This window comes from Loxodonta africana, chromosome 9 (genome assembly GCF_030014295.1).
Source record: "Loxodonta africana isolate mLoxAfr1 chromosome 9, mLoxAfr1.hap2, whole genome shotgun sequence".
NCBI classification, from domain to species: Eukaryota; Metazoa; Chordata; class Mammalia; order Proboscidea; family Elephantidae; genus Loxodonta; species Loxodonta africana.
The window spans coordinates 60,251,186-60,276,499 of NC_087350.1; the positions used below are offsets into that span (position 1 = coordinate 60,251,186).

A 25,314-nucleotide genomic window follows, 5' to 3' on the forward strand; every position below is an offset into this window, starting at 1 on the left:
AAAGCAGCAGGCACAGAGAGACCAAGCAGAACTAGAATAAGAATCAGTTTGGTACCTGGCACACAGGAGGTGCTCGAATATTTGTTGAGTGAATGAATGTTGAGTTAATTTGCATTGGGTTTTAGAATTTGCCAAACACATTTGTAGGCATCATGTCATTGTATCCTCACAATAATCCCATGAGGCTGTGAGAGAAACAAGATATTATATTCCCACCTTACAGAAGACAGGGGTACTTGGTTATGGCAGCCCAGCAAAGTGCAGGCAGTCGCCGGGTTCTGAACGAGGTCCATTCCTAATTGTGTCTTTGAGCCTTTAAGTCAAATTTTTAGGTAAGTCAGAACAGGGGCATACAGTTCTTATTTAGCCTTACTCAAACCCTGGTGGTATAGTGGTTAAGAACTACTGCTGCTAACCAAGAGGTCGGCAGCTCAAATCCACCATGTGCTCCCTGGAAGCCCTATGGGGCAGTTCCATTCTGTCCTATAGGGTCGCTGTAAGTCGGACGGAATCACTCAACAGCCACAGGTTTTTTGGTTTTTGGTTTTTGGTTTTACTGCAAGAAAAGGCTCGAAGTGTTTTCAGTGATTTAAAAATTACATGTGCAGCAAGTGAAGGGATTTGTGATGAAGAATTTGTTCTGAACAGGGGTTGATTTCAATCATTTCATACCAAAAAACCATACCCCTTGCTTTCTAGTGGATTCTAGGTGAGAGCGACCCTGTAGTTAGTGAGGGCAAATTTATGTAACATTAAAGGGCAAGTACAAGTTGTCTACAAGTCAGATGACAGAGCTCGAGACTGTCTATAGTGTAATGTGTTTCTTCCTTTCATTCCACATGGATTGGGGCTAGTGTGGGCCACATGCACAGGCCAGACGTTAGGCTCTGGAAGGTACACAAAGGACAGACTCTGCCCTTCTGAGTCTTTCCCCTCTAAGACATGGGGAACTGGACACAGATTCCCTGGCTTTACCCTTCCGAGAGCTCTGACTTTCCCAAGGACACAGAATAAGTTAAGGAAGTGGAACCACGGCGTGGAGACCTCAGGACTGGATGTCAGGCAAACCTGAATGCAGTCCCTGGTCTCACAGCTTCCTGCCTGTGTGAACCAGAGCCAGGAATGTAGCTTCCTTAAGACCCACTTTCTCCAGCTGCATAGTAGGAGTAAGATTTTGAACCTCATGGGGCTATTGTGAAAAGTAAAGGAAGTAGCAGGGGTAAAGAACTGAGCTCTGTTCTTGGCACGTAACAGGTGCTGAGGAAATCAGTGATGCTAAAGATGATGTTGGTGATGATAGTGATGTCTGGCAAAGCTGGGACTTTCATCCAGGTCTCCTAATTCCCCAGTTTGAGGCTCATCACCCCACCCCACCTCTGCCCAGTGCCATCATATTGATCCCTTTGCCCCTTGCTATTGAGGCAATTCTAAGAACCAATAAACCCCAAACCCTGAACTTAGCAGTGGGAATGAAGGATAGAGTCTCTGATTTAAGAAAATGCCAGCATCTGCTGTAAGCTCTTTCTCTCTGTGTGCCCAGATTCTTCGTCTCCTTGCCTGACACAGTCACTTCTCTTGACTTAGTAACAGCTCCTGTGTCAAGTCTTTGTGTTTTAAGTAATGTTCCCTTCACATAACTGATGTTTATGCAGAATCAGTCCTTTTAAAAGCCAACAGCCTCCTTATTTGTGTAGCCTGAGCTGTCTGAGTTCCACGGGAAGGTGATGTATTTTTGCTTGTTTCTTTCTTCTCTGTTTCCTTTGTGTTCTCTGTCTCTGTTCGGTGTAGGTTCTTTTCCACTCAGTCTTTCTCTTTACTTTCCTACTCTGTCTTCTCTCTCTCTCTCTCAAATTTCTTGTTTCCTCCCTCTGCCTTCCTTCCTTTTCTTCTCCTGCCCCCCCAACTTCCATTCTCTCCTTGCTTCCATGCATTTCTTGTCTTTTCCTTGTTGCTTCATCCTTCTCCTTTGATCTGTCTGTTTGTTATTCCTATTTCTCCCTCTTTCTTCCTCCTGTTCTGTCTCCATTATTTTTCTGTATTTTTTCACACATTTTTTTTTCTGCCAATAGCTTCCTGGCCTTTTGTCTCTCTCTATATATATGAGACTCCTCCATATGTCTTTTTCTCTGTCTCTTGCTATCATCTATGTATCAGTGTATCTATGTATCTGTGCGTGTACTGTCTATCAGTCATGTCTTCCTCTATCCATCTACCTACCTACTTCCAGATGATTGTGTTTCTCTGCCTCTCTGTTGCTCTTTTTTCTTTCTAGTAGTTTCTCTACATGTTCTTTTCTTGCTCTCTCACTTTCTCAAATTATTCCTCCCTGTCTCTTCATCTGTTTTACTCTCCATTTCTTCTTATCCCTCTGAGGGTGTGTCTTAGTTATATCTTAGTGCTGCTATAACAGAAATACCACAAATGTATGGCTTTAACAAAGAGAAATGTATTCTTTCACTCTCTAGTAGGCTACAAGTTCAAATTCAGGGTGCCAGCTTCAGGGGAAGGCTTTCTCTCTCTGTTGGCTCTGGAGGAAGGTCCTTGTCATCAGTCTTCCCCTGGTCTGGAGGCATCTCAGCCCAGGAACCTCAGGTTCCAAAGGGCACGCTCTGCTCCTGGCTTCGCTTTCTTGGTGGTATGAGGTTCCCACATCTCTCTGCTCGCTTCTCTCTTTTATATCTCAAAAGAGATTGGCTTAAGACACTATTAATCTTGTAGACCTTATCAATATAACTGCCACTAATCCATCTTATTACATCATAGTGATAGGATTTACAATGTATAGGGAAATCACATTAGAAGATAAAATGGTAGACAATCATACAAGGGAATCATGACCTAGCCAAGTTGACAGATAATTTTGGGGGGACACAATTCAATCCATGACAGGGTACTAAGATTTTAATAGCCTTACTGTTTTCCCAGAGTCTTTAGCTCTTTCCATGACTCAAAAGTGACAAGTCTCCCAGGAGCTTCATTTCAGGAACTGTTAATTCTCTCTCCCCATACACCTGTCACCTGACCTCACTCTGTATGAAGTTAGGAAGCCAGGGATTATCCTGGCAGCTCTTGCTCTTGTTCTTTGTTTCTGTACTCCAGCCTGAACACAGAAGGTTTGGAATGGGAACCCAGAGTTGGGTAAAAGGTATCTTATTGGAGAGACAACAACCTTCTCTTAGTAAAACTACCTATTGGAGGAGACTGCACCCATGCCTTCCCATGTTTCTTTCTTTCATTTGAATGCCGTTAATTTAACAAGTATTCTTACTAGGCCCTGTGCTGGGGAATAAAGATGGGGAAGTAAATCTTGAGACCTGCCCTCCAAAACCTCATAGTCTCTCTGGGAGACCCTAGTCCTGGTGATTAAGATTGATAGGGTAACAGGTTCGAGCAAATTGCTCAAAGGGAAAAGGAATTAATTTGAATTGGGGAAGAAGAAAAGGATTCACAAGGGAGGTGACAGTAAGTCCTGTGGAGGTAAGGACTTTGTCTGATGTCCCTGCTGAATTCCCAGTGCCTAGTACATGTTGTTGTTAGGTGCTGTCAAGTCAGTTCCTACTCATAGTAACTGCATGTGACAGAGGAAAACTGCCACATAGGCTGTAATCTTTACACGGGCAGACTGCCAGATCTTTCTCCTGTGAGCCACTGAATGGGTTTGAACCACCAACCTTTCAGAGAGCAGTTGAGCACTTAACCCATTGAACCACCAGGGGTTCCTTAAATGCTATGCAATATGCAATAAAATGAAGTAATGCATTTGAACAGAGTTTTGAAAGAGTCCTGTGATTTCATTAGGTTTGAACAGAGTTTTGAAAGAGTCCTGTGATTTCATTAGGTAGAGAAGTTAGAGATGAGCATCCCAGACAGAGAGAAGACGATGAGTAAGGATTCAGAAAGGGAAAGATACATACCCAGATCCCCTCTTCAGGGCTACGCACCCAACCTTCAGCTCTGAATATCAGCAGCTGATGGCCCACAGCTTCAGCCCTCATTGTCATTTGCCTTCAGCCTTCAGCCACAGGGAAATGCCCCTCCTAGAAAGGACTGGCTGATACAGGGATGCAAAGGGCTGAATCCCTCGCTTCAACTCAGGATGTTCCTGAAGTGCTGTCCCAGGTCCAGAACTCCCTGCAGGTTCAACTGAGGATTTAAATCCAACCACATTGCAGCTCAGCCTCTTCTTTTGCCCAGCCCTGTCTTCCTCAGTTACTGCAAGTGCACCTTTCAAGAGAGCTCTCCAGTAAACCTCCTGCATGCAACTCTCAAAGTCTGCTTCCAGGGAATCTGACCTAAGATTATGTGTTCAAGGAATCAGAAGAGCCCTGTGGTTAGTGGGTAGAGAACACGAGGACAAGGTAGAAGTACCCAGACAGGTAGGTGGAGACCAGATTATGAAGAGCTTTGAATGCCAAGGTAATTAATTTAGATTTGCTGCTATATATATATTTTATTTATTTATTTATTTTTTTATTGAGCAGAGGAATATCTGATCAGAGCTGGGATTTTTACCAAGTTCACTGGCGGTCAGTATGAAAGATGGGCCCAAAGGGGCTCACACCGGAGGTAGGAAATCAACTAGGAGACCAAAACCTGGAGCTCCAAGCCTGAGGAGAGAGAAATAGGAGAAGAGATGAAGAATGGTCCAGAGACACCAGAAATAGTGCTCATTGGCCTCTTCCTGCTACATGTGCTTACACCCTCCCTTCTTTCAGAGCTCTGGACTCCATTAAACACATCTCATGGAAGAATATAGAGAGCCTCTTCCCACTGCCTGTGATTCTGGCATTCCACTAACATCTCCTGCAACCGTAGGCACCCTAGATGTCCCAGTGTTAGAATACCCCAGGAGCCCTGGTGGTGCAACAGTTAAGCCCTTGGCTGCTAACCTCATGGTTGGCAATTCAAACCCACTCATCAGCTCCATGGGAGAAAACCTGGTGATCTGCTCCTGTAAAGATTACTGCCTAGAAAACCCCATGTAGGAATTCCACTCTGTCACATGGGGTTGCTATGAGTCAAAAATTGACCCAGTGGCACCCAACAACAACAATAACCCCCAAAACCAGAGTCCAGGAACTTCCCAAGGGAGCGCCTCTCGTACAGAATTTTGACAGACCTGTGGATTGTGGTGTCTAGTCTAGTCCTATTTGTTGAGAACCTCATTTGGGGGAAAATTATGCATTTGCCTGAATGCCATGACCTTTCTGGTGGTTATTGCTACCATTCTTGATGGTGTAACTTATATGCAATTGTCTGAAAAATCGTGTGCTAAGGTCGGATAGACCAGTGTTTGTATCTTGGCTCTGTTGTTTATAGACTGTGATTTGGGGTAGGTATGTGATTTGGGGTATGTTCCAAAACTTTTATAGCTTCAGTTTTATATCCATAAAGTGGGAATAATAGGAATGTGCTCATTTTTCAGAGTTGCTATGGGGAGCTTGGGAACCTGTAGAAATACACATAATGCAAGTTAAATGTCATGCAGTGGGAAGAACTTTGTCTTTGAACTCGGGTAGAGCTTGGTACAAACATTACAATCTGGGTAGCCTTCAGCAAGATGCCTCACATCTCTGTGAGCCATAGTTCACTCATTGGTAAAATGAAAATCTCATACCTACCTCCCAGAAATATGAGGATTAATGAAATAAAGAGTATAAAGCTCTAAGTCCATTTCTCTGTATCGCAACTACACTCAAGCACTGTGTCAAGTGAGGCCATACCTATTGGTGATTTTATTATTATTATTTCTTCTTATTTTTAAATATTTATATTGCTTTCCTGGTTATATATATAAGAAATGATGGCATCAATGTAATAAATGTGCATTATTATTTTTTTTTAATCTAATGATGCATTTTTTTATGATTGTTATCTTTTTAATCTAATGATGCAGATCTCTTTGGAGTTTAACCATCCCCTTTCTCTCCAAGGGAAGAAGCGATGCTGTCCACGTACTTTGAAACCATCAACGACTTGCTGTCTTCCTTTGGGCCAGTTCGTGACTGCTCCCGGAACAATGGGGGCTGCACTCGAAACTTCAAGTGCGTGTCTGACCGCCAGGTGGACTCTTCAGGATGTGTGGTAAGTGCTTGTTGGCCAAGTGCTGCCCAGGTGCCAAGGCACTTTCTGGAGTCTCCCCCCATGAGGGAGGAGCTGGCCAAGGAGGATGGCACTACTCACACTTCCTGCCCGTGTAGCCTTCAGCAAATGAGGCTGCCTCTTTGAGCTTTGGTTTTCTCATCTGTAGGATAATTAAACTATCTTAAGGAATTGTTGGAAGAGTGAAATGAGTTGTAAGAACCTAAGCAACCCAGCATTAGATCCTGGAGAGCCCCTGGCCTCAAGAAGCTTATAGTCTATTTGGGAGTGGCATGTCTTGCCTCTGTGAACACAGTAGGATACGCACCAATGAGATGTTAATAGTACAGAGTGTATGTGCTTTGGCATGGTCCAGAAGAGAAAGTTTCCCCTGAAACTTAGGGTTTTTGGAAGCCTCCCTTGGAAAGTTGCTTTTGGAAGTGGCTGCAAATGATGGGCTAACTTAAATTATGAAAAGAGTGGTGGTGACTCAGCTGAAGTGCGGAGGGGAGGGAGACACAGCCCTTGTTTGCATGGAGTTTTAGTATCAAATATGGAATAAGGACACGGAAGAGATATATGAGGCTCCCCATTGCCTACTACAGGAGTCTCAAACATGATGAGTTGTTTTATAGGAATTGCCTAGGGTGCTTGTTTAAAATGCAGATCCATAGTTCCACCCTTAGAAGTTTCAATTCTATAGAAGGAGATGTGTTCAGGAACCTGGATTTTCAACAAGTATGTGTGTACATGCGTGCGTGTGTGTGTGTGTGTGTGTGTGTGTTAGGGTGTCTTAGAAGCACACTTGAGAAGCATTGCCCTACGGACTTACCTCCTTAGCCTGGAATTCAGTGCCCTTCTTGATTTAGTCCTTACTCCCTCTGCAGTCACATCTCTCATCACTTTACTTCCTTCTGCAATAGCCAGTGGAGCTAATTAGATGCAGATCTCCAAACATGCTTGCCTATTTAATGCCTCAGCGCCTTTGCCCATGCCATTCCTTCTGCCTAGAACAAATTGTTCTGCCAGCCCATGTAGCAAACAGATAGATATATTCCCAGATGTGTCTCCTTTTGAAATCTTTCCCTTTGGAGAAGTACCGAGTGGTTCTAGGGATCATCACTGTTTATGTACCCACATCTACTATATCACCTCGAACACTTTATAGCATAGATGGATTTTCAAGTTTATCTCTCCCAAATAAACTGAGAGAGAAGCCAGGGACTCTGTTGATTCAGATTAATACCCCAACAATACCTATCTCAGTGAACGAGGAATAAAAAAAAAGTACAGGAAGGGAGAGAGATGGGGCCAGGTAGCCTACTCTGGGCTAGGCTGTCTGAAGGGGTTCTGAGGGAACTAGAATGTGTAGTCTGACCTTCAAGCACCTACACACCAGCTGGAGAAACAGACAAAAGCCGGAAGACCAATACAAAGAAGAAGCTTCTATAGTATGAGGAGATGCAATGAGACTGTATTTTAGATTCAAAGATAAACAGATACTCAGAGGTAGATAAATAGAGTTCATTTGTCTCCTGTTGATTAGGATTCTTAGGGTTGCTAGTGACAGAAATGCAACTCGAACTAGTTTAAACAAAAAGAAGAAATATACTGGCCCAAATAACTGAGGAAGTCTGAAACTGTTAGATTGAGGGGCTCAAAAAATATTGAGACCAGATGCCTTTTCCTCTAAGCTCTGCTTTCCTCACCACAGTACCATTCTCAGGCAAGCTCAGTGTCTTGGGGTACAAAAACACCTCTTTCCTTGACCCACTAGTCAAAGTCCAAAAGGCTCCGTCTTGTTGGGCCAACTTAGTTCTTATGCCCATCCCTGTGCCAGTCACTGTGGTCAGGGGAAAGGGCTGGGCCCATCCCAGAACCACTCACACCTAGAGCCTGGGCCGGGAGCTTGCCATTGAGTTGGGAGAAGGCAGAGACTTCCAAGGAAAAGTAGGTGTTACCAACAGGAAAATGAGTTGTTGATGTTGGGTTGGTACACATCAGCAGCTGTCTGTTTCAAAATATTGCATCCTACCCCTTTATTTTGCATATTGGAAAACTGAGGCCCAGTGAAGGAGAGCGGGACTTACCCAAGTCATAATGCTAGTCTGGTGCCAAGCAGAACTCAAAAGCATGTCCCAAATCAGTGATGTCTCCAAAACAGGAGGCTGACTTTTCTGAAGGGATTAAGCTGTCTGCCTCTTTCTTCTTTTTCCATCAGTTGTCTTTCCTCAGCTAATTACACTCCTTATCCTTAAGGAGCTTAATCAATGTCTCAGACAAATGAAACTTCAGAATGCAGAGAGGAGGGAAAAGTGTGTGTGTGCATGTATGCGGGGGTCTCTCTCCAGCTAATATAAACTGGAGAAAAGTCAAAAAATGAAACAAAAAACAGAGAGAGAGAGAACAAGAACATGAGTTCCCTGAAGGTTAAGGGAAAATTCAACAGTCTGATGAGGTTGTCAAAAGCTTTCTTCTCCAGATTAAAGATCTAATGTTAAAGCTGCAACTCCAGGATTCTATGGATGGAAGGCAAGCTCTCCTCTGTGCCTTCGGAATAGACAGGGTAATACCCACTTTTACACTGAGATTTAAAATCTCTTTTATTTCTGTGCAGACTCTCCAACATGCCTGCAAAGAGTAACTTTGTTTTCACAGTGTCCCCACCCCAAACAATTCCATCTGGTATAAAAATAATAATACCTTATTTTTTTTTAACACTTTAGAGTTCTCAAAGCATATTCACGTTCAATAACTCATCTGCACAACACCCCTGAACAATTCATGGACTCCCCCACTAGTGTGGAAATCAGGCTCAGAAAGTAGAGTGAATTTCCAAGGTCTCACAGCCAGATGGCAGGAGGGAGGATCAAGGCCGTGTCTTGTCTTCAATATCATTTTTAGCTACCAGGGCAATTTGGGTTGCATTCCCATCAACCTGAGATAAAATGATGGCATGAAACCATGCAAGGAAGCTGGCTTGGATGAGTTGGGCTTAAGTCCTGACTTGGTCATTGACTGGCTTTTGAATCTATGTTGACCTATTGGCCTCAGTTTCTTGATCTTTCAATAGGGAGATAGTTCTTAAACTCACAGGTTTTCCAAAAATCAAAGAATATAACTGGCAATGATTTGAGATCTACAAAGTGCCATTTATATGTGAGATGATTAAATCACAATTACTGATGTTTTTATGTAGTAGATGTGATATGTAGGGGCCACACAATTTCAAAAGCACAACATATGTAATTTCCTATAATGTTTCTATAAATTAATTCCATTTCTGTTCTGATCCATCCATTGATAGTGGACAGTACTTCCTGTCAATGTATGTTTTATGTCTCCCACCTCTTCCTGAACATTAAATTCAAGGGATAAGGGAGCCATCGGTGATGAGCCATTGGCTCTTAATTCTGACACTTCCTATCTTATCTGGTCCTTGGCTATCATTCTCCTTTTCTGGCATTATTATTATTTACACCTTCTATCTAGACCTCCCTTCAGAAGCTCCCCATCCCAATTTTTTTTTTTCAATTTTTTGCTTCATTTTCTGGTTCTGCTATGGTAGTCTTCTCCTAGGTAATGTAGGCTCAAGTGTAATTAGGAAGGGTCATAGGGCATAAGGTAGGCAGAATAATCCTCTACCACCAGCACCTCCCCTCCCCACCAAGTGTTCTCATCCTAATGCCTAGAATTTGCAAATATGTTATGACGCTATCTTAGGCTGGGTTCTCTAGAGAAGCAAAACCAGTAAAGTTATAAATATATATAGAGAGAGAGAGACCGAGAGAGATTTATTTCAAAGAAATGGCTCACACGGTTGTAGAGGCTGGAACATCCCAAACCCTTGGGTCAGGAAAGAGGCTTCTACTGATTCACATAGCAGCAGAGGCTGGTGAACCCAAGATCAGCAGGCTGGAGAGCAGGGTTGTTGCTCACAGGCTGTGAAGATGGATGAGTCCTAAGATCGGCAGCCAAGACAGCAAGTAAGCTGCTAGCTCAGGTCCCAAGAACCGGAGGTCAGACCAACAGGAGCCAGCTGCAGGATCCAGAATGAGCAAAAACCCTCGAGCCCTGCCTAAACATCTACCCACACTCAATGCAAGCCACATGCCCAAGGAAACTCCATTTCAACTGATCGGCTACTCACAGCAGATCCCATCATGTAGGTGGTCACATATCAAATCTCAACAGGGAAGTGATCACATTATATGACTGCCAAAACACTGAGAATCATGGCCCAGCCAAATTGACACACAATCTTAACCATCACAGGTACCTTACATGGCAAAGCTGGAAAGGGAATTAAGATTGTTAGTCATCTGACCTTACAACAGAGAGACTAAGCTGGATTATCAGGGCAGACCCAATGTAATCATCCAAACCTAAAACCAAATCCATTGCTCTGAATCAATTCTGACTCATAGCGACCCTGTTGGACAGAGAGAATTGCCCATACGGTTTCCAAGGCTGAAAATCTTTACAGAAGCAGACTGCTACATCTTTTTCCCATGAAGTGGCTAGTGGATTCAAACCACCAACCTTTCAGTTAGCAACAAAGCACTTTAACCCCTGTGCCACCACAGCTCCTCAGTGTAAACCATAAGGGTCCATAAATATGGAAGAGGGAGGCAGAAGAGAAAATCCGAGAGATGCAACATTGCTAGCTTTTAAGGTGAAAGAAGTGGGGCACAAGCCAAGGAATGTCTCTGGAAGTAGTGCTTAAACCCAAAAAACCAAACCCATTGCCATGGACTTGATTCTAACTCATAACAATCCTATAGGGCAGAACAGAACCACCCCATAGAATTTCCAAGGCTGTAATCTAGTTTTATTTATTTATTTATTTATTTATTGTTTAGTTTTATAGATTTATTTTCAAAGGGAAAAACACTTAGGCAATTTAAATACAAGTCCAGCAGAATTACTCTGTCAAAGTCAACAATGGTATCAATATGCCTTTTCACTTCTAGACGCTCGCCAGAGTCATCTGAGCCTTCTCTCAGGGAAGAAAGATGGTCTGATATTTTATTCATATATATCCTTCTTATCTGTAATACAGTATCTCTGCATCCACATCAGGAATTTCAAACCCAAATTCATCCTCCATGGCCATGATAATCTCCACTTGGTCCAAACTCTCTATTTTATCATAGAGTTTCAAGACATAAAGAACACCGTCCTGCGGCCATCTAAGATGCATAAATTGCTCTCAACCCACCTGGAGCAAAGAAGAATGAAGAACACCAAGGACACAAGGTAATTATGAGCCCGAGAGACAGAAAGGGCCTCATAAACCAGAGACTACATCAGCCTGAGACCAGAAGAACTAGATGGTGCCTGGCTACAACCAATGACTGCCCTGACAGGGAACACAATAGGGAGCCCCTGAGGGAGCCTCGTATGCGTGCAAAAGCTGAACAGTGAATAAGGAAGCCCAAAGAAGAATTGATGTCTTTGAATTATGGTGTTGGCAAAGAATATTGAATATACTGTGGACTGCCAGAAGATGCAGACCTCAAATTCTTGTAAAAATACCCGACTTAATGATCTGACTGAAACTAGAAGGACCCCAGAGGTCATGGTCCCCAGACCTTCTGTTAGCCCAAGACAGGAACCATTCCCAAAGCCAACTTTTCAGACAGGGATTGGACTGGACTATGGGATAGAAAATGGTACTGGTGAAGAGTGATCTTCTTGGATCAAGAAGACACATGAGACTATGTGGGCAGCTTCTGTCTGGTCAGGGAATGAGAGGGCAGAGGGGGTCAGAAACTGACCAAATAGACACAAAAAGAGATAGTGGAGGGAAGGAGTGTGCTGTCCCATTAGGTGGAGAGCAATGAGGAGTATATAGCAAGGTGTATATAAATTTTTGTATGATTTACAAACTTTCACTTAAAAAAAAAAAAAACCCAGTGCCGACCCTATCACTTAAAGCACAATAAAAAGAAAAAGAACATGGTCTTTGATTCCCTCTAATGTCAATGGGAGTGCAACACTGTACTGGCAGCGCAACTGTGTAACTCTTGCAGGAAACTGCGCCAACATCGAGGCTGGCGGCAGAGGTCCAGGTCTCATCTGGATCCCTGCAGGGCATGGGGCAGTGCTGAGTAGCCAGGCTGTGGTCAGCATGGTGGTCCAGGGCAGCAGCAAAAAGGCCACAGGCAGGCAGCAGACACATGTCACATGTTGCCATGGCTATGCCAACTCAGAATGCACTGCCCAAGGCTGTAATCTTTATGGAAACAGACTGCCACATCTTTTTCCTGCAAAGTTGCTGGTGGATTTGAACTGCCAACCTTTTGGTTAGCAGCTGAGCTCTCAACCACTGTACCACCTAAACTCCTGAAAAAAGGCAAAGGAATGGATTCACCACTAGAGCCTCCAGAGAGAAACACTGCCTTGACAACATGTTGATTTTAGTCCAGGGAGACCAGTGTTAGACTTGTAATTTACAGAACTGTAAGATAATAAATTTATGTTATTTTAAGCCAAAAAGTTTGTGATACTTTGTAACAACAATAAAAAAAGTAATATAAGGTGCAAGATAATACTGAGGGGTGATACAGTAGATAGTCTAGAAAGGAGTGTCTGTTATTTTCAGTTATTTCTAAGGAAACCCTCACCTCTTGACCAGGAATTGAAGTAGTAATGAACGAAGCCTCAGAAAAGAGAGGGAGCTTTGTATTCCCCTTCAAAGTCTTCCAGAGCAAAAAATTGTTATCCAATAGAAGTGTTATAAATTTGACAAACATAATGATGACAGCAAGGCATGTTTTGAAATGTAAGCCATGGTTCCATTTATTTTGTGTGACAATATAAGCATTGCAAAAGTTTAATCAAGATAGAGGACAAAAACAAAGAAATACTGTGAGCACTTAATCAAGATATAGTGTCGAGGAGACTAGCACCGCCATCTCTAAGTAACGGCTGCTCCCTGAAGTGTTTCAATCATGTTTTTCCTTTGTGTTGTCCTCACTTCCCAGCGTGGAATGGACCTTTTGTTTGACCTAATATCAGAGAATTGCCTGTTGATGTACTATTTTCAATCACCTCGTATGCATGGGAAAGCTGGACAATGAATAGGAAGCCCAAAGAAGAATTGATGCCTTTGAATTATGGTGTTGGTAAAGAACATTGAATATACTGTGGACTGCCAGAAGAAGGAACAAATCCATCTTGGAAAAAGTACAGCTAGAATGCTCCTTAGAAGCGAGGATGGATGGCAAGACTTCATCCCATATATTTTGGACATGTTATCAGGAGGGATCAGTCCCTCCTGGAGAAGGACATTATGCTTGGTAAAGTAGAGGGTCAGTGAAAAAGAGGAAGACCCTCAATGAGATGAATTGACACAGTGGCTGCAACAATGGGCTCAAACATGGCAACAATTGTGAGGATGGCACAGGACCCGGCAGTGTTTCGTTCAGGTTGCTGTGAGTCGGAACTGACTCAATGACAACAACAATATCAGACAATCTGATGATTAGAATACAGCCTTTTCAGTCTCTTTTGAAATGTCAAAGCACTGCTCACCTTCACTGTTCCAATGATCTATTATTGTATAACGAACTACTTGAAAACTCAGTGACTTTTCTTTTTTTGTTCACAGTTTTGTGAGTCAGGAATGGGGAAAGGGCTCAGCTGGGTGGTTTATCTGTGATCCACAAGGTGTCAGCTGGAATATGTGGAGCTGGAGAATTTACCTCCAAGATGTCCCTTCATTTATTTACCTGTCTGGTGCTGGGACTGGGGTAGCTGACACTTCATACCAGCTGTATCTGGGATTGCAAGTGGGGTTGTTGACATGGCTCTCCATTTGGTTGGAACTTTTCACAACATGGAGGCTGGGCTTGCAAAGGGAATATCCCAAGATCACATTTCCAAAAACCCAGGCAGAATTTTCAAGCCTTCTTAGAACCTAGCCTCAGAAGTCCCAGATCATCATTTCTACCACATTCTTTTGGTCAAGCAGATTAATAAGGCCAGCCCAGATTCAAGGGGGGGACTAGACTTCATATGTCAATAGAGGAGTAGTAAACAATGTGTGGCCATGTTTAATCTACCCAATTACCTATAGTCAGGGACTCTTAGACAAGGGTTGCCAAAGCAAAAAGTGATCCTAGAGATATTCTTACCCAGGCAAGCACCCCTCCCATTATACAGACAGAAAAACAAAGGCCTAGAAAGATGCAGAAATTGCTCAAATTCATGTAGGGGGATAGCAATAGAATCAAAATTGAACGGAAAGGCTTCTGCCTCCCAGTTACCCCCTTCTTATAGTAGTGGCCTTGTGGTATCAGCTTTGCCACTATGTTACTCCAAGTGCTTATTTAGTAACATTTCTGTATCCAGCACGAGATAGAAAGACAAGAGCATACCTTGTTTTACAAACTGGTTCAAAAGACTAGATAGACTGTAGCAGGGTTGCAGTGTGACCTTGAACAAATTACTTTGTTCCTCTGCAGAATAAGAGGGTTGGTGTGAGTACTGGGTGGGAGGGGGAGGGGGGATTAGAAGTGGTGGTAGAGAACTGAGCCTCAGTAAGTACCTACTATGTGCTAATTTGCTTATATTCATGGCAGGTTATGCTTATAACTGTCCTCCAAAATGAGTATTATTATATCCATCTTACAGAAGAGAAAGCCTAATACAGTAATATAAGAGCAACCACCCATATGGTGGCTGAGGGCAAGGCACTGTTTTAAGCAGTTTGCTTATTTTAAGCAATTTAATTCTCACTGTAATCCTATGAACTAGGTTGTTGTTGTTGTTAGGTGCCGTCGAGTCGTTTCTGACTCATAGCGACACTATGCACGACAGAACGAAACACTGCCCAGTGCTGAGCCATCCTTACAATCGTTGTTATGTTTGAGCTCATTGTTGCAGCCACTGTGTCAATCCACCTCGTTGAGGGTCTTCCTCTTTTCCACTGAGCTAGGTAGTATTATTATCTCCATTTTACACTTGAGAAAAATGAAACCACCTGGTAGGCTGCTGGCATATGAGGAGAGGATAGTGGGAAAGGAGGCGGGAAAGGAGGCTGGAAAGGAGGGCCAGTGCTAGTTGGATTAGGGTCTTCCTAGTAAGATAAGGTTGAGCAAGGCAGAGGTATTTGCATAGTCACTGGATCCTAGGAGTAATGGTATTATTTAGGAGGTGCCTTTCTGGTGTCAGTTCACAGCCCGGCCTCTGAATTCCAGACTAATCTCATACCGCACCATACTCCCCTAAGCCCATTGCGGCCAAATCGATTCCGACTCATAGCGACCCTATAGGACAGAGTAGAACTGCCCCATAGAGTTTCCAAGGAGCGCCTGGTGGATTCAAACTGCCGACCTCTTGGTTAACAGCCGTAGCACTTAACCACTATGCCAACAGGGTTTCCCACTCCCCTAGCCCCTACCAATCACCGAGTCACCACCCCGCCCCCCCCCCCACCTTTTCCTTTTCCATTTTGACCTAGAAAGCCATCTGGCCTCCCAGGTAATTTGTAGGAAGGACCATAGGATCCCTGCTTGGCCTGAGAGGCTGAGAGGCAACAACATGATGCTGCCTTTAAAAAAGTCAAGATGAACAAAGATAGGAATTGTCATTTCTTATAGAAAAAAATTTTTTTTTTATAGATCAGGCACCTCTTACCATCTAGTCCAGTTAGGGGGAGATCAGCTGCTTTTATCCACCCCTTATCCTTCCTCCCCTTTTAATGACTAAATTGGGTTGTAATTAAAGGAAACAAAACTCAGGAGGGACAGGAAGACACACAAGGAGAGTCGGCAGAGTGAGAAATCACTTTGGAGCACGTCCCAGGCACTGCTGACCAGGGGAAGCCTGGCCTCGTCTGTGCTGGCACCCAGCCCTTCTGCACCAGGGGAGCAGGGGTGAGGACCAGTGGGGTTTGGGCCCTGGAGAGCAGTTCTTCATCCCCAGAAATGGACTCTTGAGGCTGAGGCCATCCCTGCAGATCCGTGACTAGGCTTGTGATAAATTCAGAGTATAATGGGCACAGGTTCTGCCAGAATCCAAAATTAGAGGAATGATGCTTGCCACTTTTTAAAGTTTTTAAAAAATATTTTTAAACATGTAGAAACAGGAGGCAAGACATCTTTATGACAAATATTTCAGAGACTCCTGGATTGGGAAACAGTATTTAAAGGGTGGAATATCTCACATGTGGTACCCTCATCTAAGTGTTACCTGTCCTCTGTTCAGTCAGGTCCACAGAGAATTCTGTATTCATACCTTCATCAGAAGTACTGATTTTCAGACATTATTATTGATAACACTAACAGGTGTGAATAATTTTGTTGTTAGGTACCTTTGAGTCTGTTCTAATTCCTTGCGACCCCATGTACAACAAAACAAAATGTTGCTTGGTCCTGTGCCATCCTCACAGTTGTTACTATGTTTGAGCCCATTGCTGCAGTCACTGTGTCAGTCCTTCATGTTGAGGGTCTTCTTCTTTTTCATTGACCCTCTACTTTACCAAGTATTATGAGTTGAATCGTGTCCCCCAGAAATGAGTGTCAGCTTGGGTAGGCTGTGATTACCAGTATTGTGTGACCAGCCACCATTTTGTCATTTAATGTGATTTTCCTGTGTGTTGTAAATTCTGCCTCTATGATGTTAATGATGTGGGATTAGCAGCAGTTATGTTAATGAGGCAGGACTCAGTCTACAAGATTAGGTTGTGTCTTAAGTCATCTTTTTTGAGATATAAAAGAGAGAAACCAACAGAGACACAGGGAGACTTCATACTACTAAAAAAGTAGTGCCAGGAGAAGAGCACGTCATTTGGACCTGGAGTCCCTGTGCTGAGAAACTCCTAGTCCAGGGAAAGATTGATGATAAGGACCTTCCTCCAGAGCTGACAGAGAGAGAAAGCCTTCCTGTGGAGCTGAGGTCCTGAATTTGGACATCCAGCCTACAAAACTGCAAGAGAATAACATTCTGTTTGTTGAAGCCACCCACTTGTGGTATTTCTGTTAGCAGCACTACATAGCTAAGACACCAAGCATGATGTCCTTCTCCAGGTCTCTCCTGATAACATATCCAAAGTATATGAGACAAAGAAGTCTCACCAATCTTTCTTCTAAGGAGCATTCTGACTGTACTTCTTCTGACACAGATTTGTTCATTTTTCTGGCACTCCATGGTGTATTCAGTATTCTTCACCAACGCCATATTTCAAATGCACCAGCTCTTCGGTTTGGTCTTCTTATTCATTGTCCAGCTTTTGCATGCATATGAGGCGATTAAAAATACCATGGCCAGGGTCAGGTGCACCTTAGTCCTTAAAGTGACATCATTGCTTTTTTTTTTTTTTTCTTTTTCTTTTTTTAAATAATTTTTATTGTGTTTTAAGTGAAAGTTTACAAATCAAGTCAGTCTCTCACACAAAAACCCATATACACCTTGCTACACACTCCCAATTACTCTCCCCCTAATGAGACAGCCCACTCTCTCCCTCCACTCTCTTTTCATGTCCATTTCATCAGCTTCTAACCCCCTCTACCCTCTCATCTCCCCTCCAGGCAGGAGATGCCAACATACTCTCAAGTGTCCACCTGATCCAAGAAGCTCATCCCTCACCAGCATCCCTCTCCAACCCATTGTCCAGTCCAATCCATGTCTGAGGAGTTGACTTCAGGAATGGTTCCTGTCATGGGCCAACAGAAGGTCTGGGGGCCATGACCACTGGGGTCCTTCTAGTCTCAGTCAGACTATTAAGTCTGGTCTTTTTATGAGAATTTGGGGTCTGCATCCCACTGCTCTCCTGCTCCCTCAGGGGTTCTCTGTTGTGTTCCCTGTCAGGGCAGTCATCAGTTGTAGCCAGGCACCATCTAGTTCTTCTAGTTTCAGGCTGATGTAGTCTCTGGTTCATGAAGCCCTTTCTGTCTCTTGGGCTTGTAATTACCTTCTGTCCTTTGTGGTTTTCATTCTCCTTTGATCCAGGTGGGTTGAGACCAACTGATGCATCTTAGATGGCTGCTTGCTAGCGTTTAAGACCCCAGACGCTACTCTTCAAAGTAGGATGCAGAATGTTTTCTTAATACATTTTATTATGCCAATTGACTTAGATGTCCCCTGAAACCATGGTCCCCAGACCCCTGCCCCTGCTACACTGGCCTTCAAAGCATCCAGTTTATTCAGGAAACTTCTTTGCTTTTGGTTTAGTCCAGTTGTGCTGACCTCCCCTGTATTGTGCGTTGCCTTTCCCTTCGCCTAAAGTAGTTCTTATCTACTATCTAATTAATGAATACCCCTCTACCACCCTCCCTCACTCCCCTGCTCTCATAACCACAAAAGAATGTTTCTTCTTAGCTTAAACTATTTCTCAAGTTCTTATAATAGTGGCCTTATACAATATTTGTCCTTTTACAACTGACTAATTTCACTCAACATAATGTCTTCCAGGTTCCTCCATGTTATGAAATGTTTCACAGATTCCTCACTGTTCTTTATCAATGTGTAGTATTCCATTGTGTGAATATACCATAATTTATTTATCCATTCATCCGTTGATGGGCACCTTGGTCACTTCCATCTTTTTGCTATTGTAAACAGTGCTGCAGTAAACATGGGAGTGCATATATCTGTTCATGTAAAGGCTCTTATTTCTCTAGGATATATTCCGAGGAGTGGGATTGCTGGATCGTACGGTAGTTCTATTTCTAGCTTTTTAAGGAAGCGCCAAATCAATTCCCAAAGTGGTTGTACCATTTGACATTCCCACCAGCAGTGTATAAGTGTTCCAATCTCTCTACAGCATCTCCAGCATTTATTATTTTGTGTTTTTTGGATTAATCCCAGCCTCGTTGGAGTGAGATGAAATCTCATAGTAGTTTTGATCTCCATTTCTCTAATGGCTAATGATCGTGAACATTTCCTCGTGTATCTGTTAGCTGCCTGAATGTCTTCTTTGGTGACGTGCCTATTCATATCTTTTGCCCATTTTTTAATTGGTTTATTTGTCTTGTTGTAGTTGAGTTTTTACAGTATCATGTAGATTTTAGAGATCAGGCGCTGACTGGAAATGTCATAGCTAAAAACTTTTTCCCAGTCCGTAGGTAGTCTTTTTACTCTTTTGGTGAAGTCTTTGGATGAGCATAGGTGTTTGATTTTTAGGAGCTCCCAGTTATCTAGTTTTTCTTCTGCTTTCTTAATAATGTTTTGTATACTGTTTATGCCATGTATTAGGGCTCCTAACTTTGTCCCTATTTGTTCTTCCATGATCTTTATCATTTTAGATTTTATATTTAGGTCTTTGATCCATTTTGAGCTCGTTTTTGTGCATGGAGTGAGGTATGGGTCTGGTTTCATCTTTTTGCAGATGGATATCCAGTTATGCCAGCACCATTACATCATTGCTTTTTAACACTTTAAAGAAGCCTTACAGCAGATTTCCCCAATGCAACATGTCCTTTGGTTTCTTGACTGCTGCTTCCATGGGCATTGATGGTGGATCCAAGTAAAATGAAATCCTTGACAACATCAGTATTTTCTCTGTTTATCATGATGTTGCTTATTGGTCCAATTGTGAGGATTTTTATTTTCTTTGTGTTGAGGTGTAATCCATACTGAAGGCTGTAGTCTTTGATTTATTTATATTTATTTATTTAATAATGTCGTATTGTACTTATTAATATTATTAGTAATACTAAATAATTATTAATGCTATCAATAATAATATCAGTACTTGTATTACTGATGCAGAGGCCATTGTTGTTAGTTGCTGTTGAGTTGGTTCCGACTCATGGCAACCCCAAGTGTGCACAGTAGAGCTGCTCCACAGGGTTTTCAAGGTTGTGACCTTTAGGAAGCACATCACCAAGACTGGCTTCAGAGGTACTTCTGGGAGGATTCGAACCGCCAACTTTTCAGCTAGCACTCAACTGCTAAACTCTTTACACCACCCAGAGACCTACATATTGAGAATTCTCTATCTGAAAGTACATATAGGGACTTTTTAGGTGCTGATTGTATGCCAAGCCCTGAGATAAGTGCTTGAAAAATATTATCTCCATGAATACTCACAACCACCTTATAAAGCAGGCAGAATTATTATTCCTGTTTTATCCATGAGGAATCAGACTCAGAAAATGTGAAGAACTTGCCCAAACTCTCTTTCCATGGCCATGGTGTACTCTTCCTCCTCTGCATCCAAGAGATCTAGAAGAAGTGAAAAGGGGATGAACACTGAATAGTCAGGATAGAAGGAAATGGGAATTGTGTCATTGACCCAGTTCTTGGGACATAGGACTCAAACTCTTGGGAGGAGTGAAAGGGAAGGGAGCTGGCACCCAGGCTTGGCACCAGTAAATGTTGCCATTTGCCGAATGGCTAATGCTGTGAGGAGACTCCTTGAGGAGCTAGGGTAGAAGTGGAGATCTGGCTGCCAGTCCTGTGTCTGCCCCACCATCCATGCATATCTTTGGGCATCATTTTACCCACCTGCACCCTGCAGGGGCTGAACGAGATGCCCCCTGAGGACTCTTCCAACTCAGACATTAGAAGACTTCTGTGCCTGAAAGATCTTTGGTGACATGAAATAGAAATGTAAAGTTCGGGAACTGACAGTTGCACGGGGGGTAGATTGTCTGATAGGCAAGTTAAGCATGGGGGTTACCTTGCCTACCAGATCATCTGTAGTGAACAATTTCACGTTTTTTCAGCACAACAAAGATTCAGCTTCCGGGTGTGGCTGGCATCTGTCTCTGTCCCAACCCCACAGCACCTTCCTACAGAATCAAATCCTCTTTTCAAATATACAGTCCCTGACAGGGGTGGATTACCCAGTAAGCGCAGTAAGCACAGACTTACTTGTGCTTACTTACCAATCTGTAGTGAACAATTTCACATGGGTTTTATCACATCATGGTGATGATACAAAGAGACAAGCCAGTGTTTGGCATCCAGTAGGTATTTGTAAATGTTAATCCTCACTCTTCCCCACTGCGTGCAGTCACCACCCCTTCAACCCAGCTAGATTTCAGCACTTCTTTGCCTTTGCTCCTGTTATTCCACGTGCCAGTGTACCCTTTCCTAAGTTCCCACCTATCTGCCTCAGACCCACCTGTGAAGGTCTGGCTAGAAGACCCCTTTCTGCAGGAGATGGTTCCAGATACACTGAGGCAGTCAGCCTTGTTCTCTTCAGGAACTGGCAACTCTATTATGGCAATTAGTATAGTCGCTTGTGTGACTGTGTCCATCATTAGTCCCTAAGCATCTGTTGAGCCTTGGCCTCTTTTCCTGAATATAGTAGGTGCTTAGTAAATGCTCAGTGAAATGAATGGAGTCAAATTGGCCCAGATACGAGAATTGGCTCTGAGTCATGAGATGCTGACATCAATCCTACAAGACAGGCAGCCCATGTTTAGAAATCGAAAGGGTCAGAGACAGAGGGCCTAAACTAAGGGCTCAAGAAGCAGGGAGAAAAGGATGCTTAGTTTCTCAGCTAGTCTCCACAGTAGCCCAGCTTCTGGGTCAGAACCCACCCATCTTTAAATGGCTGTCAGCCTGTCAGTGAGGGCTCCAGGCCTGGACTCAGTGAGGACAGGGCAGTGCAGGACCTGACCTGCCGGCTCAGAAAGATGAGAAAGGGGAAGACAAAGCTTTCACAAGGTGATGGCATTACCTCGAACCATCACTAAGTAAAAAGCAGGAAGGGCCTCAGCAACGTGCAAGTTGCACAGACAGGAAATGAGCTCAGAAAGGGAGGTGATTTGTCAAAAGTCACATAGCAAGTCTGGCTTGGGAGGATCAGGGTCTAAGCTCCAGCTTACCCAAGCCAATCACTTCCCCTTCTCCTGATACGCCAGAATCCAGGCTTTCATTCTGTAGGGCACACGGGGGCCTGATGGGACTCCAGAATATTTTAATCCACAAAAACTTGCACTTGGGAAACCACAAGCTATGACCTGGAGAGTGAGAGGACCAGAAGTCTACAGAAAAAAAGTGTGCATCCACAGGACTGGCTATTTCATTGGCAGGGCCAACGCAAAGTGAAAACGTAGAGCCCTGTGTTAAAAAGTTATTAACAACTTCAAGACAACAACAGAAGAGCCTTAAACCAAGCATGGGGCCCTTCTGAGAGCAGGCTTGTGCTACTGCACAGGACACACTCCCCTGAGGCCACCCTGGACATCAGTGATAGACAGAGCTGGGATGTGGGTTGGCTTCTCAGAAGTATCCAGCAAAACCCCAGTACTCCTCCAAGCTCTCACCTTCACACCCCCAGTTTTTTTTTTTTTTTTTTTTTTAATTGTCACTGATTTCACATGGGCTCCAGAGGTAAATTAGGCTGGAGAGACTCAGGGTGTCCTCTGAACTCCAAGCATCACTTCCACCAGCCACCCCCAGCGGTACTGATAACTCCGGATCAGAGCATCCCAGTTCCCCATCTTTAGGTAAAGACCCCTCCCCCAGACTCCTGATTTTTTTCTTAAATGGAGATCAGGACGCCAGATTATCTCTCTCCCTTCAAGCAGGAGCCATGCATTTGCCTGTTTTGTTTCTGAAAGCTAGTAGAGCCCTCCTCCCTTCCAGGTCAGCAAGGGGGCCAGCATGGGTTTGCCAGGATTATGATGTGTAGCATTCTCATAAAGCCTGTGCACTTTTTTTTTATGACATTAAACCTTTTATTCTTCCCGTGACATTTGAAGCCTTCTCTGGTTCTCTTTTCTCCTTTTATTTCTTTTGGACTCTGACTAGCTGGGTCCGATGGTATTTCTGGTAAGCTGGTTTTATTGTATGGAAGTCATTATCTGTTAAAATCCGGGAGCAAGTCCTACCCTTCCAAAGTGATGGGTTTTACCCTTTGATTACTGGACCAGTGAGGGGGAAAGGAGATGCAAACTGGAGGCAGAAAATGGGTGTTCCAGTCTGGCTCTGCCACTTGTTGGCTGCAAACACTGAATAAATCACTTGAGTAAAGGCAGGGATTTATGTGGATGTCACTTTGAAATCTAGTGAGGGAGCTTGGAACCACCCTGGGGAGGGACTAATGAATTGCTAAAGTTCCTGTCAATCCAGGCAATCTGTGACTTCCTAAGGTGCCCTCCTGGGAGGCTGTGGTTCTAACTTGTAGAGTGCCTGTGGGCAGGGGAGGGCAGCATGGGATGAAGGGTGGTGCTTAACTCATTGATTGCTGGGAAAGCAAATATACAGGGGAAAAATTTTCATCCTTTTGCCTCCCTTCTTTAAGTCTCTCTGGTTTGGCTGCTGACATTTCAATTGTATGTTTCATACACCTGCTTCAAATACTTTTTTACCTTTGGAAAAGTGCCTCTATAGGAGAATGTGTTTAGAGAAAGCAATTGGTCCCCTACTTCTCACCCCTGACCTTTGGAAAGTCAGGGTAGTACTTAAGAGAGCAGTTCCTGGAGTCGGAGACCTTGGCCAAAAATTAGTTCTGCCACTCACTGGCCATACGACCTTGGGGCGAGTTACTTAAGGCCTCTGTATCTCGGGTTCCTGTTGAGTAAAATGAGGATAATAATACTTACCTGATAAGGCTGCTATTAGGGTGTCCTGAGATAATGCATATACAATGTGCCGGCATCTGGCACTAAGTAGGCACACAGCGTGGTTGCTATCATTATTATTCTCTGATATTTCATGCAGGGACAATGGTAATGATGATGGCAGTGATGAGGAGAGCCTAAATCGTTTGAGTTTCACTATGTTGCAGGCCCAAAGAGCCTCTGGGATGGGTCTCATTATTATCCCTTTTCTTAAAGATGGGAAAACCGAGGCAGGGTCACAGGCTTACACAGCTAGAAAGTTCTAGAGCAGGGGATCTAAGCCAAGCCACCTGATGCCAGTGCCCTTGTCTTTATCAAGAGCAAATTCTTCAGAAACACCGTTCGTAATGGCTGCCTAATATTCCATTGAGGGGAATGTATCATAATTAACTTTGTCTTATTGTTGGACATGTTGGTTGCTTCCAGTTTTAGCCTATTATAAATAATGTTACTCTGAGCATCTTTGCCAGAGGCCCATTCTGTGTTTTGGACCCAGGAAGTCTATAAGGACAGTTGTCCAAAGGCATTAGTGTTCTATGATTTGGGGGAAGGTATGGGAAGGGTTTAAAAAGAAAGAGCAAGAGTGCTTCTAGTTTCCCAGGCCATCCCTGTGCTAGTGTGCTGGTTTTCTCTCAGGATGCAGTTCAAGGGCAGGCTAGGGTGTTTGGCCTAAAGGGCCCTTGAACAGGGAGGTGATAACATAAAAGTAGTACTTCAGGGAGTTGAGCCTGTTGAAGTGTGCAAGACGACTGTGGGGGCAGTCCAAATGCAGGGGACGGTGCAGAGATGAGTGAAAGAGGCAGCAGGGCCACTGTCTCCTTCTGGAGGACATGAGGGGTTTAGAGAGTGACTGCAGAGTTCTCAGGGGCTGTGCTGCGTGCCTGTGCAGGACTCCATCAGTGTCCAAAGGCCAGTAACTGGATACCTTTTTCTTAGCTCTGAAGTGAAAAACTGGAATAAGTGTGTTCATCTTAATTATATAGTATAATTGTTGCATCTGCAGGGTATTGTTCTCCATCTATTTTTTTTTTAGTATTTTTTTTCTAAAGTAGTTCATGCTAATTATAAAATAAAATAAAACAAATTCAAACACCCTTGAAATGAATAAAGAAAAAAAAAAATCAAGGTCCTCTTTCTCTACTGCTCATTTACCTTAGAGATAGCTGTGCCAGCATTTGGTCTACATATATATCCTCCTATATGTTCCTCCTCCCCATGTGTATGCAAATATAATGAGAATTTATATATGTAAATTAAAAATGGGAACATAAAAAGCGAACAGTTGCATCTCTTTGGGGCATATTTCTATATCAGAAGCATGTATCTTTCTAAGGCCTTTTCAAACAGCTTTTTATTTTTCTGTCTTTCTTTTTAAGACAGCCAGCTCCCTAACTTGATATTAACCACATATAAACCCCTTTTCCTTATGTCAAAAATACAGATGAGCAAGTTGAGGGCAAAGAACACAAGCACTATGCTTGGCTGGAATTCAGGTGTTCTGAGACCCAATTTTGGGCTTTCCCTACCGCCTGGTATTAACATTTTCCTTTGACCACAGTTCTTGGAGATAAGTGGGTGATAAATGACATCATCATCATCACTGCTATTAATTTACAAAGTGTGGTAGCCTGAAAAATGGCCTCCTCAAAAGATTGCCACCTGAGACCTCTAAATGTTACCTTATTGGGAAAAAAGGTCTTTGCGA

At 43.3% G+C, this 25,314-nt stretch overlaps 1 protein-coding gene across 3 annotated transcripts in view; it reads left to right on the plus strand.

Annotated features, from left to right (window-relative positions):
- The window catches only part of ASTN2 (astrotactin 2), a 1,052,667-nt gene that overhangs the window by 587,014 nt on the left and 440,339 nt on the right, over positions 1-25,314 (plus strand). For all 3 annotated transcript variants that reach the window (XM_064291547.1, XM_064291548.1, XM_064291551.1), the window contains one exon: positions 5,934-6,084. In XM_064291547.1, the coding sequence (XP_064147617.1) occupies positions 5,934-6,084 (151 nt within the window). The remainder of the gene's footprint in view (positions 1-5,933; positions 6,085-25,314) is intronic.